This window comes from Anopheles merus, chromosome 2R (genome assembly GCF_017562075.2).
Source record: "Anopheles merus strain MAF chromosome 2R, AmerM5.1, whole genome shotgun sequence".
Classification (NCBI taxonomy): Eukaryota; Metazoa; Arthropoda; class Insecta; order Diptera; family Culicidae; genus Anopheles; species Anopheles merus.
This window is the reverse complement of record NC_054082.1, coordinates 59,632,294-59,652,264: the sequence shown is the minus strand read 5'-3', so window position 1 is coordinate 59,652,264 and position 19,971 is coordinate 59,632,294. Positions and strand designations below refer to the sequence as shown.

The 19,971-nt window shown below is 42.9% G+C and overlaps 1 protein-coding gene and 1 long non-coding RNA gene across 2 annotated transcripts; both read left to right on the top strand.

The window, feature by feature from the left end:
* Window positions 1-13,297: 13,297 nt before the first annotated feature.
* LOC121590368 lies at window positions 13,298-14,693 on the top strand. Its single transcript, XR_006004417.1, has 3 exons — window positions 13,298-14,113; window positions 14,179-14,269; window positions 14,358-14,693. It is a non-coding gene; the product is annotated as an uncharacterized LOC121590368 (long non-coding RNA).
* Window positions 14,694-14,889: 196 nt separating this feature from the next.
* On the top strand, window positions 14,890-19,610 carry LOC121590367 (uncharacterized protein K02A2.6-like). Its single transcript, XM_041909981.1, has one exon. The coding sequence runs from the start codon at window positions 14,911-14,913 to the stop codon at window positions 19,432-19,434; it is 4,524 nt and encodes a 1,507-aa protein (XP_041765915.1). The 5' UTR covers window positions 14,890-14,910; the 3' UTR covers window positions 19,435-19,610.
* Window positions 19,611-19,971: the final 361 nt, after the last annotated feature.

Here is a 19,971-nt window from a genome sequence, read left to right as displayed (position 1 = left end):
ACCAAATGAACTCAGTTAAACCAAAATGAACTTTAAACGACTGTTAAAATGTGTTCATTTATTCGCGATGCCGGCTACCATTTGCCTTCAACATCGGATACTGTGGAGCTGGCGGGGTAGCAACCAGATCAAGGCTCATTAGATCGCTTGATCTGTTTGCAATTTGCTCCACACATTTCGTGCCCGCTCGGACCCAGCGTGGAAAATTTTGCAAAAAAATTTCTGTTGCGTAGGCCGAAAAATCGTCGAGCGCTCCAAATTTTTCAACATCTTTATAAATGTGAACGAGAAGGTGGATGTTGCTTGTTAAATATTTTCGACCGTAGACTTGGCCGAAATTCTTCACAAATATGCGAAGATAATCTCGTGCACGGAGCCACAAGTGCTGATGAAATTTGGTCGAAAAAATTGTCACAGCACTAAAGTAGAGCAGGAAGTGACCATAGGCGATTGGATCAACCAGGTCCTTCAGAACCACAACTGATGCATAATGTAGATAGCTACGCCACTCGGTAGCTTTCCAAAAGGCGTGATATCTGAGAAGCCGAAATGATCGATGGATCTCAGTAGGAAGCTTTGTCTGCATTAAAAATTTAGACGCAGCTTCCATTTGGAGAGGTGTCCACTTTTTATTACGGGGAAATTTGCCGAACATAAATCCCCGTTGCATAAAACGTGTACACCCCTCGTCACACAGGTGTTCACGCTCCGAAGTGGGAGCGTTGTCGACTAAATCAAAATTATCTAATTCTTCTAAAGGTGTACGCCACTCCTGATGATGGTTCAATATGACTCTACCACGAAACCCTTCGTCCGTACGAAGGGGAGCATCGACAGAATCAAACATTTTTTTCCCTCTTCACACCACTCGCTATGGCAAGTGCACTTTAAACAACTGTCGTATCCGTTGTGGTTCGTCGTTGCTGAAAATAAAATATATATTGTATTTAGCTAAATTATTTACGATAATGTTATTTATTTCGTTACCTAATATGAACGCTCGAGCCGGTGTATCAGCGATAAAATTGCGTACCCGAAACTGCAACGTTTTATCGCCGATGGTCAAGCCTCCTCGCTGAATGATATTAAAATCATTCACTAGCGGCCGCAAAAATTCTTCCACACTTGACGGCTTTGTATGGCCACTATATGCGGCCACCAACATGAGTGGAAGCTTAGGCAAGTCTACCGCTTTCACCAGAATAGGCCAAACCTAGGTCGGCCCACCCTTATGTAGCGGTAGCCCGTCGACCGATACGTCTAACTTGAAAGGATCGTCTCGGGGTTCGATGTTTCTATAAATAATAATATAAAGGATTTTTTGTAGCAATTGAAACATAACTCAAAACATAACATACTTACTGAAAATACTTGGTCAGGACTGGCGATAATCCTCCGTACCAAAAGTCACCTCCCCCGATTTTATAAATGCTGCCAGCAGCACGGGGAGGTGTTCGCACCAAAGTCCGGCTATCTTTTGGAAGAGTGGTATCTACCTTCTTCCGTAGGATCGCCAGTAGCATATTGACCACCGAACGGGGGAGCTGACTCTTAATTGCAAAGAATCTAAGACAATCCAACAAACTTAGATGGTCAAAGATCTCATAAGAGTCATTCTCATCGGAAGCGCCGTGATAAAAATCGTCGCTGTCCTCCCCGTTCGGATAATGTTCCCCGTGGTCGAAATCATCAGCATCATCCGCGACGTTTTCAGCACTTGTTCCGGCAGTGCTTGATGTCGTAGCTTGGCCTTGCGGCACTTCCGGAACCGTTTCGTCATCCGAAAAGTCTTTATTGGGAAGATAATTTATAATCAACAGTATAATTAAATAAAAGACATGTAAAACAATTACAACGTTTCTTTCGAACTTGTTAAATTCGGATTTGGTTAATAAGGAAACAAATCACTTGCTGTGTGTACATATTTTTTAAAAATTTATTTATTCGAATTATAGTACGAATATAGTTTATATGATGAACGCTGTATTATCGAATATTTGTTTTCTGCTTTCCGATCCGAAATTTGAATTGTTTATTCGGTGTTTTCCCGTCGCCACACTACAATGGCTACCTGCAATAATAGGAACGGACCAATTTTTGCCCGATTGACCAGTGCAACAAATAATGTATTTGATCATGATCGCACGGTTTTTAATTTACACTTGGATGGTTGTCAACCGCAATTATATGTTAAAGGCTTTTTAGAATTTATGGTATGAGAAGCAGGATAGTCAGTTCTGGTTTCGTACGGATAGTCAAGAATCGATTCACGTCCGGTCTTGTGGCATTTGCCATGGTGAACCTGTGGAAACCTTATCCGTTTTGCCAGTCTGAACCACTTTTCTTACCCTGCGCTACTGCTCTTAGCCACTTATCTAAGCCTTTTTTTATTTATTTTTTTTTGTCCAACACAATTAGCCCTGCCCTGCTTATAGGATGCTCGGCTCATGCGGTCCTTAAACCCATGACGGGCATGTTCATAGGTCGTGCTCTTGACGACTAGCGGCAACATTAAATGAATAATGTTTTTTCAAAACTAATTTTTGTTTTGTTTTGAAACACTTCTTCATATTTTACTTGACGTCCGCGACCTGCGCGGTCATGATGGACTATTTAAGTTTTTGATATATAATTAGTACCACGCAGCCGGATAGTCAGTCCGGCTACGGAAGGACGGTCCATACGTGGCTTGAACCCATGACGGGCATGTTGTTAAGTCGAGCGAATTGACGACTGTACCACAGGACCGCCCTTTTGAAACACATTTTTACACATTCACTGAACACTTAACACATTTACCACACTGAACACCGAATTGACGGAAATTGTAGGACGATTATAAATACAAAATATAATGCAATTGATTCGCACATTTTTTGTCTCATTCCGTTTTTCACGCCGCGGCTTTTTGACACACGCACATATATCCCGGGTATGATAATATGTTTTTTTTTTCTTGCACCGATTCGCACATAGAAATTTTTATTTTGGTGCCCTTAAATCAATGCACCGAATTCTTCTTCTTTTGACACTACAACCGCTGCCGATCAAGGCCTGGCTGTATCCACTAGTGAAGTGGCATTGGCTTTCAGAGACTTTTTTTTGCTACCGTAGCGGGATAGTCAGTCCTACGTATGGGGGCACGGTCTATTCGAGACTTGAACCCATGACGGGCATGTTGTGAAGTTGTATAAGTTGACGAATGTACCACTTGACCGGTCCGACCGCTTTTACACAGAATTATTTTACACTGAATTATACTGCACATTTTATATAATATTAAATAATATAACATGGTATGCACTGACAAATAACCACTCACTTTTTTACTTACCCATGTTTGGCAGCGGGACAAACCCATCGTTTGCCTCTTGCAGAGCCTCCTGGTACGAGAGCTCAATCTCGTCCATGAGCTTACGACACTTTGCATAAAAATGCCCATTTTGGCTGCAGTTTTGCGACATTTTTGCACTTTTCTAACTCACTTTTCTAACACACTTGACGAACACTTGCACTTGGCACTTGGTAAACCACACAGAATGACAAAAAATTTGACAGCAGAAACGTAGCACCACTACAATCCAAAATATGCCTACCTCACACATACACTCTCATGGCTAAAACGTTGGCGCGTGCTCGTTAGGATGAGATTTTTTCATAGCACACTTTTTTCATCATCGCTGTTTCTCTCGTTCGCTTCAGCCAAGCAAAAAAAACTCGGTTTTGCTCTTCGTCTGATTTGGAGAGCGCACGAAGGGGTTTCGGGTTCCATCTCCAACAACAACAACCACACGAGGAGGCTCGGGGACACTCATCAGGGGAAAATCGCTCAAATTAGAGCGAGAGACAGATAGAAAAAGTGAAAGGTCAATATAAAATCTTCGGCTTTTGACCGTTGGGTGCTGAAGGTATTTGTGAAGAAAACGGTGTACGTCGAAGAGCTAGAAGTCATGTACCTCCTGACTGGCACAAGAACTACAATATATCAGCGTTTGCGTTGAGTGCTGAAGAGTATGTGAACAGCATTCCAAGTGATATAGATGAATTGAAAAAGCGAGATGATTGGTCACTTTGGGAGAAAGCAATCGAGGCCGAATTGGAATCGCTGAAGAAGAATCAAACGTGGACCCTTACAGAACTGCCTGCTGGTCGACGCCCTGTCGGCAATAAATGGGTGTTCACTATCAAGCGTGATGGTGAAGGAAAAATTTACCGATACAAAGCTCGACTTGTTGCGAAGGGTTTAGATGAAAGGATTCGATTATTCGGAAACATATTCTCCTGTGGCCAAGATGACGACCTTGAGAATATTGTTGGCCCTGGCAAATCAGCTAAATCTACATGTTCATCAAATGGATGTGAAGACTGCGTTCCTGAATGGCGGCCTGACGGAAGAAATTTATATGCGGCAACCGTCTGGCTTTGAGGCGGGAAATGGACTGATCTGCAAACTGAATAAAGCCATTTATGGATTGAAACAAGCGTCTCGGAGCTGGAATTTGCGGTTCCATACGTTCATCACTAGCATTAGTTTTGAACGAAAAGGACATGATCAGTGTCTTTACTACTGGTCAAAAGGAGAGATTGGGGAAATGATCCAAATGACCGGTGATCTGTTTCAGGATACGTGTTGAAACTGCAAGATGCAACGATTTCGTGGGCTACGAGAAAACAAACGTCTGTAGCACTATCGACTACTGAGGAAGAATTGATGGCTCTTTGTCAAGCTAGCTGTGAAGCTGTATGGGTGAAAACACTCAATGACACCTATCGCCAACGACGTTAACCACTAGTCGATAAATATATCGACCAATATAATAACAACTATGGCGGATTGGTATCGCGAAGCGGCAAATCTGTCAACCGATAAAACGGTGGAAGCAACTGTCATGGCTACCTTAGCAATAGTCGGTAAACATTCGAGCAGTCGTTAAAAAAGTCGGTAATTTGTAGTGCGAATGGCAAAAATTGGCTATATCGATCGATATAATTACCAACTGCTTCGAAGCAGTTGATAAACAGTGCTGAGTGCACATTCTAGTTGAATTAGACTGTGATTCGGAGCAATAATCATGAATTATAATATGTATTGCATAGAAAACAAAGCATTGAGATATTTTGTATAAGTTTATTACAAATATTGGAAAAATCGCTCCTAATACACACAAAGATTTGTAAAAACTAAAATAAAACTGGAAAGCAATTAAATAAATTGAAAATAACTTATTATGAAAATGCGTCAAGATGATAATTTATTACTAATACTTGGTGTAACGTCCTACTTTGAAATGTTGGACAATACAGGCTTTCGCTTTAAGTACCACGCAGCCGTAAAATTAGTGGTTGCTTCAGAGGAACGGTCCATTTTAGGTTTGAACCCACGAAGGGTATGTTATTATGTCATGCGTGTATCAAGGAACTACGATACTGAAATTCAAAGCTTAATAATTTTATGTAAGACGAAATATTGTTCTTTGTTCATTTCATGGTTAATTAAACGGCGGTTCCGAGGTCAGCCGTCTCGGAACTAAAAAAGTCTCGACATACTGTAAAGGCAGTCATGCTCACGCAGGATGTTAGGTCCAGTAGAAGAAGAAGTACATATTCTACTTCTTCTTATATGGCACAGCAATCGTTGTCAGTCAGGACCTGTCTGTACCACTATTGGAACGAGTTTTCAGTTACTTATTTATTATCTAAACAGGATAGTTAATCCTACGTATGGGGACTCGGTCCATTCGGGGCTTGAATCCATGGCGGACATGTTCTTAAGTCGCACGAGTTGACGATAGTGCCATGAGACAGGCCCTGATTTTTTTATCATAGCCATTGCATTAAAATCATCCTGGACTGCTACCTAATGGTGAAGTTAAAACCACAAGCGTTTGACGAATGACTTCACCATCACCGAATACGGCCCGAAAAGTTTTTACACCAACCTCGGCAACGTCCGGGCTTTGGAGTCCCTTGTCGGCAATCGGAGCCGTCAGAATCGTCGGAATCACCCGAAACCATCTGAAACCGTTCGCAACAATCCGCAGGCGTCCAGAACCTACCGGAGCCCTCCGGTTCCTGATCCATTCACAGCCATCCGGAGCCAGTAGTCGGTAGCCGAAATCGTCGGAGCTATCTACAGCCGTCCGACACCAGCTCCAGCTGCAGATTAGTGACTCCAGACGGTTTAAGACGACTCAGAACGACCGCATGGCACCTGCTGTTAACTAGCAACTCCGGTTGGCTTCGTACGAAAATATGGGTTTGGTGAATCTGTATTTAAACACGAAAATTATAAGCAGTGAATGTACGCATCTAACTGCGATACAGAGCACCCACGAAAGTTGTAAAATTTAACATTTGTTAACATATTTTAATCGTAAAACACTTTCTTGAATCGCTTTGTGGTGCCAACTAGTGTGCTTATTTGTAAACGAACTCAAGTAAACAAAGCCAATTTGACAGGTGGCGAAACTACTCGATCTGTAATTATATCGATCGATATAATTTTATCAAACGGTAAGTGAAATGCGTACGCGAAACCAATTCGAGTAGATAAATTTATTGGTCGATATAGCCAAACCGGTGGTTAATGTTTATCGACTGGTTGGCGATAGGTGTCAATGTTACTGTTCCTTTACCAGTGACTATGTACGAAGATAACCAACCATGCATTGCTACATGTGAAAAGCCAAGGAAACATAGAAGAATGAAACGTATTGATATACAATATTTCTTCCTCAGAGAACTTATTCAACAGAAACAGATCAAACTTCAATATCAGCCAACTGAAGAACAAATAGCTGACATGATGACGAAAGGCCTTCCTGCACCAAGATTTGGCAAACTACGAACGATGCTAGGATTCAAAGTCCATATAATACAGAGGCATATCTCGATTTTGGTCCACCATTTTGAAAGCTTATTTTTGACAGTTAGATGAAAAAGCGTTCACAAACGATTCCAAACAACCAAACACTTTTCAGGGCTAATTGTGCATTTTGTGCTCAAAACTTAGTGTAACTATACATTTCTTTTTCATGAACGTGGCATGGAGTAGTTTTTTTCAGTAATTGATCGCTTTAAAAAGACCACAATCAGAAATCTGGCCTCTTAGCTTTGGCCCTCTTGAGCTGCACATGATCTCGTCGTAATTTCGGGTACTGATCTTGTTGTAATTGATAATTTCACTATAATTCTATCTTTTCTTGATATTCGTCAACTTTTTAAAATACAATATTACAAACAAACGATGTAAAAATAGCCGAAAATGCTATCAGGCAACTGCATGCACAACAACTAAAACCTCAATGTATGCTACGATGAAACAATTGAAGCATTTTCATCCAGCTGTCAAAACTTTCCCACGCGTTTTGATCAAATGTTCTGGACGACTCGATCTCTATATTATATAGACTTTGCTAGGATGGATCAATTGAGGCGGGATGTTGAAGTTTACAATTGATTAAAGTAAACTATGAAATATTACAATTGATCGTAGTATTCTATGAAATCGTGTTAACAGAATGTAGTTAATAAAATGTTCATTCCTCTTTCAACCATCAAATAGTAAAGGTGTTTTAGCTCTGTTAATATCAAGAAACAAACATGGTTCAGTTTAGCAAAATACACAAACCAGCGGCAGAATTTTCAGAAGGAGATCTTGTTGTTATTCGAAACGTGGATAAAACACCAAATGCTAACAAAAAATGTATTCCCAAGTTTAAAGGTCCTTATATAATTTACAAACGACTTCCGAATGACCGTTACGTGATACGGTAAAAGTAAGGCTCAGCCCTCTACGTGACGCTAGCATTACGCATAACGCCTGTTTATCGCAAACCCAAGCAGCATTTTTAAACGCCGTGGATGAGCAAATTGATAGCTAATCATGTCTTAATATTGATTATTTTAATATGATAATTTAAAAAGCAACAAGTTTTGAAAAAATATTAAGTCAAGCAATCGCTATTAACGATAAAATTCAATGATAATTAATGAGTATAAATAAGTTCCCAAGCGCCACAGATTAAGCTTAAACGACTGGAAAATTGAATATCCATAGGAAAAAAATGAAAGCTTCACAGCTTCATTGGTTTGATCAATAGATGGCGTATTACAACTCATCATTATATTGCTATCCTTTTCTTGCAATGTGTTTCGACAAGTTTCATCTTATAATGACCTATATAGCCTTCTAACTTTCCAAGCAAAAATCTATATGAATGGTCGTGTGGTCAGATACGTGGGTATCAACACCAACGACCATTACTCAAATCTCACTTGCTTCAGTACTGGTGGTTTCCGTTGGAGTTTAGTATTTAAACAATCGTATCGCCGTTCTAGTTCTAGCGATGCATAACTTCAATGCGAAACCATACAACAGTACAGAGGAAATGAGAAAGCTCTCCTCCAAGCGAGGAAGCTCTCCACGGTTGGGTATCCCACAAACAGATGGCACCACCAGCTTTTTTGCTATTTTTAGAATGCATGAGTCGTTTGCCGTCTGCTAAACGAAGTCTTTCTATATTCCGTTTAGGTAGAGAATTTGAGGCGTTTAGAAGGCGTTTAGTGGTCGTTTAGTGGATTTGTGGCACTTGGGTTATAATTTTATTATTAAGCTATCATTTTAATAGTAATCAGAGTTGTAATAATTTCAAGAAATACAATTATAACAACCTTATACATAAAAAAAAATAATAATAAAAATTATTATTTATTTATTCACCCACTATTGATAAAGCAGAATAATGTAATACATTCAAGTGTTTATTAACCTCACTAACCTCACTTTAAAAAAGAGCTCTCGCACCTAAAATAATATTTATTCAAAATGGGTATGGATTGGAAATATAGATTGAGAAAGTAATAGTTATATCACCGACAAATCGACGTGACACTTCGAACAAAATGAGCTTCAAAAGTTGTCTCCTTATTTCAAATGAAAATACGTTAAACACTAGCGCCATCTCTATAACGATTCGCTTACTACACTGACACAGAGAAGAAACTGCTAAACCCCCTTTTTGTTTTTCTTCGCAAATTCCAATGCGTATTGTTTTATGTACTTCTCACATCTTTTGCATTGATTTGGAAACTTATAAAATGATTTTCCTGGGTGTTTTGTCCAATAATTCTCACAAAATCTTGCCTCACACTTCCTTCGCCATTTGTATATAGAAAAGTTATTTACATCGAAGCAGCAGTGAACAGAGCTTACTTTGACAGAAGTGTTCGCCTCACTGCCCAAGTGCCACAAATCCACTAAACGACCACTAAACGGCTTCTAAACGCCTCAAATTCTCTACCTAAACGGAATATAGAAAGACTTCGTTTAGCAGACGGCAAACGACTCATGCATTCTAAAAATAGCAAAAAAGCTGGTGGTGCCATCTGTTTGTGGGATACCCAACCGTGGAGCTTCCTCGCTTGGAGGAGAGCTTTCTCATTTCCTCTGTACTGTTGTATGGTTTCGCATTGAAGTTATGCATCGCTAGAACTAGAACGGCGATACGATTGTTTAAATACTAAACTCCAACAGAAACCACCAGTACTGAAGCAAGTGAGATTTGGGTAATGGTCGTTGGTGTTGATACCCACGTATCTGACCACACGACCATTCATATAGATTTTTGCTCAGAAAGTTAGAAGGCTATATAGGTCATTATAAGATGAAACTTGTCGAAACACATTGCAAGAAAAGGATAGCAATATAATGATGAGTTGTAATACGCCACCCGCTGCGCAAAGCGACGGAAGAAATCAAGGCGTTCGGAGAATTTTATCATGCCTTCCTTTTCTCTCCAACGGCAAATTTGTCGAGCAGCTCGTCGAGCTGCACGTCCCTGGCTCCACCTCATTCCCCTCGCCTGAGCGCGCTGCCGAAGGTTTGGATGTGTTGGTGCGTCAGACGGCCAATCGCTGTCAGCCGTCGTCCGTGCTTTTTCCCTCCATAGCGCTATCTCTTTCTCGCGTGTGGTCAATGCTCGCGAGCTGTTGTGGCGCCTAAAAATGCCGTTAACAAACATTGCGGCGATGAAGTTGCATTTTCACAAATCAAACCAAAAAAGCGCAATGAGTTTAATCGATGCCATGTAAAAATACGGCTACGGAATCACTAGCGCACGATGGAGGGTTTGCTGTGCAACGCGCAGAACCCTAATTCGCTCTAACACGTTCAGCCCGGCGCTGATTTTCATCAACATTCCGTTCCGCCGGCATCTAGAACGTAAGCTGATTGTGAAACCGGTATACTGGAAAGTTCACTGGCAGTCCCTGGGGCCTGCCATCGAACTGAACGTGCTGAGCATTAAGCATAACACTAAGCTTTTGCTTTCGTCTGTTGTGGATTACATAGATATGCTAAGCATCCTGCGCATGGTTGTGAGTGTGCGTGTGTCTGTCGTCAAATGTAATTTCTTCCGGAATGTTATGATCCATCGGTCAAAGAAAGGAAGGTGTTCATGAAAAGCGGAAAGACGAATTGAGGCCCCTGAGGAGGGGGTACTGACACACAGCTGTTGGAAGATTGAACAGTATACTTAAATTGCCAGCGGATGGGGGGGGGGTGGCCATGGGACCCCTACGATCATCGGTCACAGGCCCTAACATTGTTGTCGCCATGGGGGGAGGGGAGGTGCAAATGGTTCTCCCGCCACGGAGCCCTAACGACCATCTTTCCGGGGACCCTTGTCGCTAATAATCTGTCCACTTGTAGACATACGGCATACTACAGACTAAAAATCTTCGGCGACCGCCTAGTCCGCCAACCGTTAGGTCCACCGCTGGTTCATGACGGTGTTTTTTCTATCGTGGAGGTGCATCCTTCCCCCTGCCTGCAGCGTATGCATCGAGCAGGAGACAGTGTGGCAGTATGCAAGTTGCACGCTGGATAGGAGCGGGCCCGCAACACCGCCATCATTCCGCACATCTGCATGCCCGTCGTGGGTTCTAACCGCGTATGAACCGTCCGCCGTAGCAAGGGCTGACTATCCGGCTACGTGGTACTCAAGTCCTGAAAAGGCCGGCATGATCGCGTAGACTATTACGCCAAATAATAATAATAATAATAATAATAATAATAATAATAAGAACTTAGCAAAGCAGTCCACACTCGGGGAAGGTTTTTGTTTTGACTTTGGTGCTGCCGGGTCTACCGCTGTGGCGCGACAAATGCACGGAATTCACTCGACTAAAACATGAACCTACCGATCCGAACCCATTCCAAGGCAATGCCGGTCAATCGGCGTCATGATAACTTTTCCAAACCAACAAGCCGCCAGATTCTGGACGGGCAGGTGCAGCACCATATGCGCGAAAGAAATTTGCTACATATCACACGCACGTTTGCTTCGATCGTGTGCCTTTTTAACACCCCCAACAGCAGAACCGATCGCAAAGATCGTGGTGCCAATCCGATAGTTGTGTTGTCTCTCAGGTAGCGAAATCGAAAATGCATGGACTTTGTAGCCGCAGCGGATGAAAATGTACGCATCAGAATCAAATAGTTTTGGGGTTTCCACACGCACACACACACACACACACACACACACACACACACACACACACACACACACACACACACACACACACACACACACACACACACACACACACACACACACACACACACACACACACACACACACACAAACACAAACACACACACACAAACGCACGCGAGCACGCACGCACGCACACATGCACGTACGCGTGTACGCGGGCAGGTACCCGCGAAAGCGCAAACGCAAGCACGCACCCACGAAAGCGCGAACGCAAGCACGCACCCCCCTCCCCTCCCCACCAGACCACCCCCCCCTCCCCGCATGATCGATTACGGCTACCGTATCGGTAGAACGGCTGGTTCAGCTTTCTTGTATCGCATCCTCATTCAAAGCGCCGGGCGGGGTGGGGGATCGCGACATGATAGAGTGAACGGTCACTTTCCCCGCGCTGTGTGCGTGTGTGTGTCGAGACCCAAAACTGTTACGCCTGAATAAAAAAAAAAAAAATTATTGCCACTATACGCCGTGCTACATGATGCTTAGAAGGTCATTGAAGCATCAAACATGTTCTAATAAAAAAATATTAGTTTAGTGTTAGACGTTCTCCTACGCTTGTTTTAAATAGGCTTCTTCACCCTCAAATGGCAGGGGCATCGAATGGTCTCATCAGCAGCGGCACGAAATAAAATAATCCATCAATACACCGATAACACTTTAAATCCCAAAATGAACCAGCTTCTCCTCCCGCATCGTCAAGGTCACACACGAATAAATAAATGCTAACACCCACCAATTACAATACACAACCGCAATGTACATATACACCAACGCATACACACTGATTAGCTGACGGCGAAAGGCACGGGCTGAAGCGCAAGTATAAGGCAAGGCAGGGAGGGGAAGGGAGTTAGAGGAAGAGGAGGAGGAAGGAATGGGCGCCAATATTTTTGAATTTTTCGGCCGTTTTTTTTTTGCTCCACCGTCTGAAATAGTTCATCCATTCCTTCAACAGATGGCGCTCGTTCCGCACCTAAAAACTGCAATAAATACGCTGGCTATCGTAGTTTTGGCTGAAGTCTAGCGTATTTTTTTGCGTATTTTTTTACGCAAAACGACGCAAAAAACTACGCAGAAAACTGCTCGAATTTGCGCAGCGGGCAATGAAGCTGTGAAGCTTTCATTTTTTTCCTATGGATATTCAATTTTCCAGTCGTTTAAGCTTAATCTGTGGCGCTTGGGTGGTAAATGACTGTACCCTACCCGCAAATTTCCGTTAAATGCCTTCTAATCGCCTTGTAATCGCCGGCGAATTGAAGGCGATCAGCAGTGCATTTAGCAGTAATTAAATGCCTTTGAAATATGTCAATGAAAAATTTCGCTTTTAATTTGAAATTTGAAATTGCAACTGTCAAAAGAAAACCTTACAAGTGTCTTCAGCACTGCACTGTTGTAGTGTTCCCAGATATGAGCGTGAGATTCGATAGCACGATTTACATGTTATGTTCTCTTGCGTTAAGCTCTGAGCTATTTCACTTTATTAAAGATGGTCTACATTATTCGGTTGTTAAAGACCAACTCATTGAAAGGTGATAATATATCAAACTCATTTCGATAACTAAAATAAAAGGAAAAATGAGATACATATTTCTCCCATCCTGATAATGAACGGTGAACAAAGTGTAATTATTATGTTTTTTTAAAAGGTATTATTTTAATTTCGCTTCACATAAATTTTGTTTAAAGTAATTATAGTAAGAAAAAATTAATTTAAAAAGAAATAAACGCAGAAAAAAGATCATAAAAATCTGGATTTGAACACACGCTTTCTCGGTTCGGAACCTGTTATGGAGGCGTTTAGGGCGAAACGCGATAAGTGAGCCAACCTGCGCAAACAGTTCGGCTCCGACTGGCTGGTCACTCAGCGAGCCGAGAGGCCACTCAGCACGATCGGAAGGACGATCGTGCTCTCTTGGATTAAGGCGGTCGAGCGGGACGGTCACACCAAAAAGGGCATTTAGGATTAATAAATTATATTATTGTATTGTATCGTTTTAAATAAGTACAATATCGTTTTAGCAAGCCCCGCAATATCACAAAAGTGGCGACGAGAAAAGTTAATGTGATCGTTTCGTGTTGTTAAGTGCTGACCAATTTTTAATTCGTTTTGTTCGTTTTCTTCCGTGTCCCGCTCACACACATACACCCACACAATCCCAACCAGCAAAACCGAAGCTATTGGAAAACTTTCCTGTGTGCCAAAGCGAGAGAGCATGTCTTCTTTCTCTAGATTTTGGACGGCACAACGCCGATCGTGTGGCCTATGAACGAAAAACGGGAGAAGGGGAAACCGATATCCTTCGAGTGACACACACGCATGCATCTGCATGCGTATTCCGCTGAACCGAGACTACACATCTCTCTCGATCTCCCATGATTTTTCTGCTATCGCGCTCATCCGGGTGTTAGGCATCCTCAGTCTGTCCAGAACTTTCACTGTGGAAGGATGTGTTGGAGTGATGTGTGATTTCTTGTGCCCCGTACTTTGCTCGTTTACGTTTTGTGCCGTGTTCCTTCTTCTTCAAATATGGAATGATTTATCCTTGTAAATTTCTAAGGTAAGTTTCTTATCCTCGTGTGTGCTTCAATGGATACATTCAACTAACGCTTGTCGTCTAAAAAGTTACAGTGCACGCGCATGTTAATCGACGGTTGCCAACATCCCGCAAAACGATCGACAGAAGGAAAACGGTGTCCGGTTTTAAAATATAAAGGTAAGCGTTTCTATAATCCTATGTGCAAAATATTGTTTAGTTTGTTATAAAAAACATGGATTAATTATTGGTTAATTTTCATCAACAGATTTCATTACAGCTCTTTCGTAGAAGAGCGCACTTCAAGAACGCCTAGGATACGGCTAAACATGCGCAGCACCAGTCCGTGACGTCATTTCCAGACAGGCGCCGGCTGAACACGCGCAGCACCAGTCGAGGATATCCTAGCGCAGAGGGTAGAAGGAAGAACGAGAGGAAGGGTAATAGAAAGCAACCGCAGCATTTGGAAGGGGTGAAGCATCCTGCCGTATACAGAGTGTGAGTGTGCCAAAACGCATGTGGAAAGAGTAACACCAATAAATAGCATGCGAAAGTGTGCATAAAGCAAAAAGAAAAAGCGTCACTACTACAACCAGCAATCCGAAAATATAAGGGGAGGGATAAAAACAAATGTATGCGTAAGCAGGACCAGCAATCCAAGCATTTGAATGTGTGCGTCGGTTTGTGCCGTGCTGAAAGTTTTTACTTTAGCTGCTGCTAGTGTAAAAACTTAAGGAAAGCTTAAAGTAAAAATTTTTTACACGGGGCGCCTTCGGAAATTGTTGGCTGGGATTGCGCCACCACGTCCCAAGAAGCGCAAGATGAACCCCGCTGATGCAACGATGGATTTACCGACGGAGGAGGAGCAGCGACGTGCATCCTTAGGCCGGTCTGGATTTTTCAACCCGGCGGTGATGCAACAACCCGGAACATCGCGGCCGCACGTTCCCTCCGTGCACGAAGTAGCGTCCCATCATCAGTTGTCTCCAAACGGACACCTCTATCCGCCATCGCAATTGGGACCCGCATCAGCGCAGCCGGTATCAGCGCCATCGCAATTTGTGCAACCGCCATCGCAAACGGGCTCAGCTGTAGTGGATAACGCCGTACTCCTGCAAACGCTAAATATGATGCAGCAACAAATGGCCCAGCAACAGCAGCTTATTAGTAAAATAATGGCCCAGCAAATAAGCCAGCCCGTAGTTACGCCAAATTTCAATCCGGAGCAAGCAACGGAAGCATTAGCAAATTCAATTATGGAATTTCGGTTCGATCCTGAAGCTGGCATCACCTTCAGAACATGGTTTTCCCGGTACGAGGAGCTGTTCAACGAGGATGCTTGTCGGCTGAGTGATGCAGCAAAAGTGCGACTGCTTTTAAGGAAGCTAGGTGCAGCCGAGCATGATCGGTATTTGTCGTTTATCCTGCCCCTACGTTCAAGTGAATTTTCATTCAAGGAAACGATCGCAAAGCTCGCTGTGCTGTTCGACGTACAGGAATCCTTGATAAGCAAAAGGTACAAGTGTTTGCAGCTTACAAGGAAACCTGAAGAGGATCTGCTTACCTACGCATGTCGTGTAGATAAATCATGCGTAGAGTTCGAGCTCAGCAAGCTCGACGAGGAGCAGCTAAAGTGCCTCTTATTCGTTTGTGGATTAAGAGAAGAACGAGACGTCGAAGTGCGAACCAGATTGTTGGCGAAAATCGAGGATCGAGAGCAGATTACGTTGCAGCAACTGTCAGAGGATTGTAGTCGCATTGCCGCACTAAAAAGAGACAGCGCAATGATTCAAGAAAATGAACGGCAAGTACTCGCATTGCATAACAAAAATCATACAAACATATTTAACAAACATACTAAAGCTAAAAATTCGAGTTTTCAGCACCGGCAATTCCCCAAAAGAAATAATGTCCAAAGATATGATAAGCAGCGTCCTCCCGCACGGAACACCCATCCCAGTCGACCATGCTGGCTTTGTGGCGACAGACATTGGGTGCAATATTGTGGCTATAAATCGCACAAGTGCCAAGATTGCGGACAAATAGGACATCGGGAAGGCCACTGCAATACCGCGAACCAAAAAGGAAAATTTCGTCAGAGCCCATCGGTGGAGACACGTATCGTCACGGTAAATGCATGTGCCGTCGCGGTAAACCGTAAGTACGTTAACGTACTAATAAATGGGAAAAATGCCAGGTTACAACTCGATACGGGGTCCGATATTACGATCATAAATAGATCTCTGTGGCAAAGCTTAGGCAAACCTCCTCTAAATGCATGCGAGATACGAGCAAAAACAGTTTCAGGGGCCAGCCTTCCCTTAGACGGGGAATTCGAAGGAATTGTTACGGTTGGAGAGAAAACAAAAGCAGCTACCATCCGCGTAGCTTGCGTAAATCTCTTATTATTGGGTGCAGATATCATCGACGCATTTGATCTCGGATCGTTACCGATGAATGCATATTGTGGAGCTGTTTCGACAGCTACACCAATTGCAAAACAATTAGAAACCAAGTTTCCCAGTGTTTTTAGGGGATCAGGTTTATGCACCAAGGCACGTATAAAAGTGCAAGTAAAAGAGAACACCCAACCAACTTTTTGTCCAAAGCGCCCAGTCGCTTATGCTATGCAAGAAGCTGTGAATAAGGAACTCGACAGATTAGAGCAACTTGGAGTTATTACACCGGTAGACTATTCGGAATGGGCGGCTCCTATAGTGGTTGTTAGAAAGGCAAATGGAACTATAAGAATATGTGGAGACTACTCCACCGGCCTAAATTCAGCATTACGGGCGCATGAATACCCTTTACCATTACCCGAAGACATTTTTGCCAAACTTGCCGGTTGCAAGTATTTTAGCACAATCGATCTATCGGATGCATTTCTTCAGGTGGAAGTGGAAGAAAAATACAGATCGTTTTTGGTAATAAATACACACCGTGGTTTGTACACATACAACCGATTACCACCAGGTATAAAGATTGCACCAGCCGCATTCCAGCAAATTATTGATACCATGCTAGCTGGATTGAATGGAGTGTGTGGTTATATGGATGATGTGATAGTAGGGGGTAAAACTGAGGTTGAACATGATGCTAATCTATACAAACTATTGCAACGGATCGAAAGCTACGGGTTTACAATACGCGCCGAGAAATGTTCTTTTAAAACGTACCAAATTCTATACCTAGGCCACATAATTGATCATCAAGGAATTAAACCAAATCCAGAGAAGATAGCGGCAATTCTCAACTTACCAGCACCAACCGATTTAAGTGGCGTAAGATCATTCTTAGGTGCCATTAATTACTATGGCAAGTTTGTGCCCAACATGCGCGAGTTAAGGTATCCTTTAGACATGCTCTTAAAAAAGGACGGAAGATTCGAGTGGACCTTTGAGTGTGAAAAAGCTTTTAAAAAGTTTAAAGAAATTTTATCATCAAATTTGCTTCTCACACATTACGATCCCCGAGCCAAAATTGTTGTTTCTGCAGACGCCTCTTCTATAGGGGTCGGAGCAACCATTAGCCATGTTTTCTCTGATGGATCCGTTAAAGTAATACAGCACGCATCTAGAGCGCTAACCAAAGCAGAAACAGGCTACAGCCAAATCGATAGAGAGGGATTGGCCATAGTATACGCTGTAACCAAATTTCATAAAATGCTGTTTGGGAGACACTTTATTTTACAAACAGACCATAGACCACTGCTTAGAATATTTGGTTCAAAAAAGGGGATTCCGATCTATACAGCAAATCGTCTTCAAAGATTCGCGCTGACGCTACAGCTTTATGATTTTGAAATGGAATACATACAATCAGACAAGTTTGGAAATGCGGATGTCCTGTCTCGTCTTATACAAAATCATGCAAAGCCAGAGCCAGAATATGTGATCGCGAGCCTAAGCCTAGAAGAAGACTTGGAGGCAGTAGTTATCAACGCGATTAGTTCATTCCCCCTCACGTTCAGAGACGTTGAGATAAAAACCCAGAGCGATCCCGTACTACGACAGGTTTACACAAATATAAAAAAAGGCTGGCCAACAAACGTATCGTATGGATCAGAGCTTGCACGTTACCATGATAGAAGAGAGTCCTTGTCGGCAGTAAACAACTGTATCTTATTTGGAGAGAGGGTAGTGATCCCCAAACTGCTACAAAAACAATGTTTGAGTCAGATCCATCATGGTCATCCGGGGATTCAAAGGATGAAGGCCTTAGCTAGAAGCTACATTTACTGGCCATCTATGGATCGTGATATTACTGAATGGGTTAATTCGTGTCATGCCTGCCAGGCAGCCGCCAAATCACCTCCAAGCACCGATAAAACCAGCTGGCCAAAATCTTCAGCTCCTTGGCAACGCCTTCATATCGATTATGCTGGTCCATTAAAGGGAGAGTGGTATCTTATATTAGTGGATTCTTTTTCAAAATGGCCTGAAATAGTTCAAACTAGCAACACGTCATCAGCGTCTACAATTGCTATTCTTCGTAGTATTTTCGCACGTTTTGGTATGCCGATGACGCTAGTGTCTGATAATGGGACACAATTCTCCAGTATTGAATTTGAACGATTTTGTAAGAAAAGCGGTATTATACACGTTAGAACGGCGCCTTACCATCCACAATCAAACGGCCAGGCAGAGCGATTTGTGGACACTTTTAAGCGAGCTATGACGAAAATCGAAGTTGATGGGTACACGGTTCGGGAGAGTTTGGACATATTCTTACAAACTTACAGGTCTACCCCAAACGCTTGTCTGGAAGGATCAAAGTCTCCCGCAGAGATCATGTTGGGTAGACGCCCAAGAATACCGCTGGATTTATTAACACCATTACAAAACCCACCACAGATAAGCCCTACTGTAGAAGAAAGAGAATTTTGCCCTAATCAAAACGTTTATGCTAAACATTATTCCCAGAATGGATGGAGATGGATAACCGGTACGGTTCTGAAGCGACAAGGTAGAGTCATGTACCTGGTCAGGGCGGCCGATGGAAAGATCATTCGACGGCATATTCATCAGCTACGTCGGCGGACGCAAGAAGAATCTTCAACAGTAGTTCAGCCTTGCTTACCTCTAGATGTTTTGCTTGAAGCTTGGAATTTGGATCGCGTACTAAATCCACCTGCACCTGCACCGTCACCACCAGAAGACTTACCGTTATCTTCAAGCATCAGCGACCACCAAACGGTACCGGTGTTTCCTCCTGCTGCATCCACACAAACATTTGGAAAAACAACAACTGCACGTCCCAGAAGGCTGTATCAGGTACAGGAACCACGACGCTCTTCTCGAAATAGAAGATTGCCCAGTCGGTTCGATGTGTACCGTACATTTTAAGAGAGGGAGATGTTATGGAGGCGTTTAGGGCGAAACGCGATAAGTGAGCCAACCTGCGCAAACAGTTCGGCTCCGACTGGCTGGTCACTCAGCGAGCCGAGAGGCCACTCAGCACGATCGGAAGGACGATCGTGCTCTCTTGGATTAAGGCGGTCGAGCGGGACGGTCACACCAAAAAGGGCATTTCTTCTTCTTCTTCTTTTGGCTCAACAACCGTTGCCGATCAAGGCCTGCCTGTACCACACTACTTGTGGGTTTGGCTTTCATTGACTTATTGATCCCCCCATAGCAGGATAGTCAGTCCTACGTATGGCGGCACGGTCCATTTGGGGCTTGAACCCAAAAAGGGCATTTAGGATTAATAAATTATATTATTGTATTGTATCGTTTTAAATAAGTACAATATCGTTTTAGCAAGCCCCGCAATATCACAAAAGAACCAAAAGCGTTGTCACTGCTCTATTTGGCAGTTACATTGGTATAGGTGCAAATTCAGTATATAAACAAGCTAAGATGGCGGCAAGCTATCTGTTCTCC